Genomic DNA, 6,000 nt, shown 5'->3' with positions numbered 1-6,000 from the left:
GAGGAAACAGAGACTCAGTTTCCCGAGGGCACTAGGAAGGGAAAACCCCAGGATTTGAACTGGATCAACTCCAAAGCCCAGACCCTTGCCGCTCTGCTCTGTCATGCAGATCATTAATGAAACGAGACAGGAAAACCTCCCTCACCCCCACCTCCCACCCAACCAAAGCATCTCACCCACCCAGTTGCCTGAGCTTCTACCATCAGCGCCTCACCTCCCTGGGCTAAGGCCTCTCTCCCGGGGCTCCACTGTGGGAGAGGGGGCACAAGTAGGAGGCAGAGGCGGGAGGTGAGCACAAGGTCTTTTATGAGGCATCAAATATACATTCTTATATACAAGGAGGAAAAAAGACAATGCCTAAACCCCAGCTCCTCTCCATACAGCCCCTCCCACTGCTGCCCTTCCCCACCCCCAAGCCCTGGGGTCCCTGGCCCTTCATACAGCCAGGGTCTATCTGTCTGTCTGTACTGCAGCCCATGGTGGAGAGGGGAGAGGGAGGCAGGAGCTGAGAAAGGAGCTGGATATGCGGGGCAAGAAGAGGAGCTGGGGCTTGTAAAAAATATATTTATAATAAATAAACAGGGCTGTAAAAGGGCTGGAGAGGCAGCGGAGAGTTTGACGGACAGAAGGACTCAGGCATCCTGGCTCCCAGCCCCCACTTTGATGGCTCCAATCTCTGCCTCAGGAAGGACATCTCAGGCTCACGGTGGCTCTCTGGGAGCCCCTCTCCCCAGGGCTGATGCTGGGTGCCCTGCCCCAGCAAGGTGTGTGTGGGCAATATCTATAAAGTGCATTGTCTTCAGCTGTAGGTGGGGTAGGTGTGAGGGAATGGGGGGCATGCAATATGGGTGAGGGAGGGCAGCGCCCTTCTCATCCCAGACCTGAGCCCCCCCGCCCCAAACCTGTCTGGACTTTGATCAGGATAAGAACGTTGCAAGGAGAGGCAAGGTCCTGAAGCTGAAGAGGTCTGGGCTGGGGCCCACTGGAGAGAGGGCAGAGATTGGCTCCAAAGAGGAAGCACTGCCCCACCTGGGGACCAGCATAAGTGGGGGCCCACCCACCGCGTGCACTGACACTCCATGTCCTCCAGCAGGTAGATAGACACATGGAGGTGCGTGGCCAGGCCCTGAGGTCAGAGAGAGGGCCGAGCCAGCTGAGGTTTGGCCACAACTCTACAGAGCTCCCTCCTGGCCCTACGTGGCCAGAGGTGCCCTGGGGAAGCCTTCACCCTCATTGTTCCCGACACCTGCCCTTCCCTACCAGCCAGAGCTGACAGGGAGCTCACACTGGCCCGGAGGTCTGAGGCCACCCAACTAGACCTCCAGGGAAAGGGAGGGGGGAGGGTGAAGAGAAGAAAGAGGACGAGGATCTCTGAAAGGTCTTCACCACTCCCCAGAGCTTGAGAGCCTTGCGTATAGGCTTCAAGTGGCAAGGAGTCTCGAATCTGGAAGGAAATCCCATGGAGACTGTTGGGGGTTAGAGGAGGGGTCCCAAGGCAGGGAGGCAGTGGGGAGGAGGACATGTCTATGTGTATATATGTTTTGGAAAAACTGAGGAAGCAGAGAGGGTGTGAGGCCCCTCTCCTGCAGATTCCCCAGACCTCCCTAGTCCCCAGCTCACACTCTCCGTTCATCAGACCACGGTGCTGATCCGGCTTGGCTTGGCCTTGGGGTTTGCAGTGGGTGGGTTGGCCGTGCCAGGGGGCCCAGAGGCGTGCAGTGGGCCGTGGGGGGAGGTGGGCGGCAGGGGCGAGTGTGGGGTGTGGGGTGAGGGTGGGGGCAGGGGTGGGTAGGAGGGGTGGGGTGGGATGGGTGAGTGCGGTGACAATGGTGACTGGGGGTGGTGGGGGTGGGAGTAGGAACCCCCTGGTGGCCGGGATCCAGGGCCCCCAGCGGCCCCCGCTGCTGGCATCATCTGTGGGTGGTGGCTGAAGATGAAGTGCTTGGGGCCCTGTTTGTGGGCTGGAGGGTGCTGGGGGGCAGGACTGTACAGGGGCAAGGGGGAGGTGGGCTGGTGCAGGGGGTGGCGGCCATGTGGAGCAAACTGAGGGTGTCCTCCGGCCCCCCGTCTGGGAGCTCTGCCTGGCCGGCCCAAGGTATAGTGCTGGGGGCCTGGGACTGGGCCATGGGCATGGAAGTGGCGATGCGGCCCCACAGGAGGAGCTGAGGCAGGAGGCGGTGGAATGGAGCCCAGCTGCGGCAGGGGCGGGGGCTGCTGAGGAGGTGGGGGGAGAGGGGGCTGCTGGGGTGGGAGGTAGGGGGGCGGGGCCGGGCCCGGTCCTTGGCAATACTGGGCATGCAGGGCCTGGAGCTTGGACTGCCCATCAGGCAGCACCCCCAGGCCGCCGTGGCTGTGACCGTGGTGGTGGTGGTGGTGGTGGTGGTGGGTGGAAGAAGCAGATGAAGAGGAGGCAGAGGCCTGGCCTGTTGGCGGTGGTGGCATCTGGAAGGGCCCCTTGCCCCGCTTGCTTCCAAATAGGGAGCCCAGGAAGGATGAGGAGTTGGAGACGGGCCTCTGGCTCTTGTACTCCTCTGGCGGCGGGGGTGGGGGCGGAGGTGGCATCCTCTGGTGAGGGCGTGGACTGCTAATAACAGACCCCTGGAAGGGGGGAGGGGTGGAAGTCAGGCCGGTCTAGATGTCTTAAACCCCCAACCCTAAACTCCACCCGGTCCCTGAGGGCTGGAGCTGGGGAGACAGGACCCCCCCCCAAAGGCATAATGAAAACCAAGTCACAGTCCTGTACTTGTACATGGAGCGCCCCCAGCTTGCAGAGCTCTGCTGTCACATCCACTATCTCATCTGAGCCTCAGCTGGGAGAGGAAGAGTTAGCAGTACCTCCTCCTCATCCCCATTTTGCAGACAGGGAGCATGTTAGGCCCAGAGAGACAGAGTGACTTGCTCAGGGTCAGAGAGCAGGACTTGGAGGTAAGAGCTTCTCTGGGCCCAACTCCAAGGGCATCACTACTTGGAGTCGGCCCTGGGGTTGAGAGGGGGCTTGGGAGAGTGGAAGATAGACTGAGAGACAGGCAGAGTGAGGACAGACAGAGTTGAGGACAGATTGAGAGAGTGGTTGGCTGGGAGAGGTAGCCGCAGGGTTCCCGGCAGGGAAGAGGGGGAAGCAACAGGTCCCCTCCTCTTCTGGGGCTCCACGGGCGGCGGGGCAGGGCTCATGCAGAGGACAAGTGGGGCAGGAGCTGGCACTTACTTCGATGGTGCTGTCCAGCGATCCCACGCTGTTACGCCGCCCCCGCTTCCCTGCACCCACAAGCAAGGAGCCCAGCGTCAGAGCAGCAACCCCCCCTCCCCACCCTGCTGGGCTCCAGAGCTGGGCACCAGGTCTGGGCCCCTCCCGGGGACAGACACCCCTATTCCCTTTCCCCCGCTGAAGAGGGGGAGGTGGGGAGGAGGAGAGGTGGAGAAGGAGGAGCGAGAGGAGGAAAAGATGGAGGAGGAGGAGAGGTGGTGCTGGACAGACAGAAGAGGAAAGAGAGGAGAGGTGGAGCGGCGAGAGAGAGGGGCTAAGACTGTGGCCCCATTCGCGCTCCCTGGCCCAAACCCTGGGATCCGCCTGTTCTGACCCGGCTCCCAGGCCCCCTGCGGCGCGGCACCCAGGGCTCTGGATGAAGGCAGGGTGCGTGCACGTGTGGCGGGTGCAAGGAAGGCTGGCAGTCAGTGATAGGAGGCGAAGAGGACACCCGGTCCCACGGCTCCCCAGCCTGGGCAGGGGCCCTGGGAGACTTGCCTGCATCAGAGAGGTCTCGCAGGGAACTGCTGAGCGCTCCCCGTTTGAGCCCATCGCCTGCCCCATACGTGTCCTCCAGGCTGCTTCGGGCCAGCGTGCCGTTCACCGAGTCCTTGGCCCCTCCGGGCTGTGAGGCGTTAGGCCGCATCATACCTTTCTGCTTCTCCAGCTCCGCTGGGTGGCAGGTGGGGAGACAGGGAGCGAAGGTCAGGGACAGGAGTGAGAGGCCACCTGACTGACCCCAGCCCTCCGTGGGCCTTCCCCCTCCTCACCTTCTCTGTCCTCAGGCCTCCTGCTTCGCCCCCTGGACAGCCAAACCTCAGCTACATCTCCTAAGCACTGCGGCGCCCAGCCCGTCTCGCGCCATCTCCTCTGGCTCAGTCTTCCCTTGTCCCTCTCAGTGTCTGCTCCTCCGGCTCCTCTCCCCTTCCCTGCCTGGTCTCCCAGACCACCCCTACCTTTCAAAACTGAGCTTTACATTGGCTGCTTTGTTCCCAGGAGGGGCAGGAAGGCCCTTCGAGCCTATGGCGAAGGGCACTCATTCCAGAGCCCTCTCCATTCTCAGATACCTTGCTCCAGAGCAGAGGGCTCCTGGAAGGACAGGAGCAGGAAACCAAAGGGAATCAAATCATCTATTATGTGCCAGCAGTATGCTGGGTGCTATGTGTACTCGATCTCTCTCAATCCTTACACCAGTTCAGAGGTAAGTATTAGTAGCCAGTTTTCAGAGGAAGAAACTGAGAATCCGAGAAGTCACAGAGCTTGCCCAGGGTCATACAGCTGGAAGTGGGGGAGCCGACATTCTGGAAGCAGGTCTGCCTGAGTCCAGAGCCCGTACTCTCAGCCTTACACTCCTGCCTCCTTGCGGAGGTCATGGAGACTTCTGTCTATCACCCTCCCCTCATCCTGGCATGCTCACCCTCTCTCTGAATGTCCCCAGGGTCTCAAGGATCTGGTGAGCTGAATGAGTGACCCTGCCTTGCTGAGGAGCACAGCAGACCCTGGAACTGTGAAGGCCTCACCGAGGAGCTGTCCGCCGCCTCTGTCTCTGTCTCTGTCTCTGTCTCTGTCTCTCTCTTTCTCTGCCTGCCTCTTTCTCCTTAACACCATGTTACTTTACTGTGACTGCTTAGCCTGGAGAAGAGAAAACTTAGAGGGCATTGGGAGGAATGAGATGTAATCACTATTTTCCATCATATATGATCAAAATGACTTGATATGTCCCCTGGAGGCTGGGAGGATGGGTCACCAGGACTCAGCTCGGGAACTAGAATGTGGGGAGAGGAAAGGAGAGGCTGGGAAGGGGGGTAACATTTGTCGGACACCCAGGATGTTCAACACTCATGTCCTACGAACATGTAGGACACACATTCCACCTTATCTCATTGAATCTCCACAACTCTGCGAAGGAGATTTCACCATCCCAGTTTCATGTATGAAGAAATTGGGGCTCAGAGAGTCAGGCACCTTGCCCCAGTTTACCCAGATAATAAGTAGCATACCTGGCATCTGAAACTAGAGTCCTACCTCCAATACCCTGATTCTTTTCCTTGCTGCCTTTCAATAGAAGGAAGAGTTGGCTCATAATTAGGGCTTGGAATAATAATTTGAGGCTGAGAGGTTAATGAGCCCCTTGTCACTGAAGCTATTCAAGCAGAGGCTGAAGGGTTCCTGGAATGAGGGTAGGAAGGTTGGACAAGCTAACCCTCAACTCTGAGCTTCTCAGAGGACAGGATTCTTAGTGTTCGCAAGGCACTGTATCAGGAGACGGGGAAGGAGACATGGCTGGGCTACTCACACTCCACGCGGTATTTCTCCATCTCCTGCACCTCAGCGATGGATTCTCGCAGGTCGGATGTGAAGCGCAGCCGGTCCTGGAGGCTGGGGGCGTTGAAGATGATGAGGACTTTGCGCTCCCCACCAGGTACTGCAGACAGCAACTTGATCCCAAACTGGTAATCTGTGGGGAGGGAGGAGGTCAGGCACCTCTGTCAGGACTGAAGCAAGGTGGCTCATATGTGAAATAAGTTTCTCTAATGTCCAACTCTGACCCAGCCTCTTCTCTGCGTGAGCAGCAGCAGCAGCTCCCCTTTGTTCCAAAGCCCCCAAACTCCTGGTAGTCACGGCCCTGGTTGTAAAGGCAGACTGAACTCTGGCTGCTCTCTAGAACCCCTTTTCTCATGCCTCTACCTCTACTCACATTGCTTCTGCTGCCCAGAAGGCCACCCATCAAAGCTCCTCTGGCTTAGTCCTTCAAT

The 6,000-nt window shown here is 59.1% G+C and overlaps 1 protein-coding gene across 5 annotated transcripts in view; it reads right to left on the bottom strand.

The window, feature by feature from the left end:
* Nucleotides 1-324: 324 nt before the first annotated feature.
* The window catches only part of IQSEC2 (IQ motif and Sec7 domain ArfGEF 2), a 75,683-nt gene continuing 70,007 nt past the window's right edge, over nt 325-6,000 (bottom strand). For 2 of the 5 annotated variants that reach the window (XM_057538643.1, XM_057538642.1), the window contains 4 exons: nt 5,541-5,702; nt 3,743-3,916; nt 3,206-3,255; nt 325-2,598 (listed from right to left, as the gene is read on the bottom strand). In XM_057538643.1, the coding sequence (XP_057394626.1) occupies nt 1,633-2,598; nt 3,206-3,255; nt 3,743-3,916; nt 5,541-5,702 (1,352 nt within the window). In that variant the 3' untranslated portion in view covers nt 325-1,632. The remainder of the gene's footprint in view (nt 2,599-3,205; nt 3,256-3,742; nt 3,917-5,540; nt 5,703-6,000) is intronic. The other 3 variants (XM_057538645.1, XM_057538644.1, XM_057538646.1) reach the window with 2 other exon arrangements.

This window comes from Balaenoptera acutorostrata, chromosome X (genome assembly GCF_949987535.1).
Source record: "Balaenoptera acutorostrata chromosome X, mBalAcu1.1, whole genome shotgun sequence".
NCBI lineage: Eukaryota > Metazoa > Chordata > Mammalia > Artiodactyla > Balaenopteridae > Balaenoptera > Balaenoptera acutorostrata.
The sequence above is the reverse complement of the archived record's forward strand: the minus strand, read 5'-3'. Positions and strand labels throughout refer to the sequence as shown.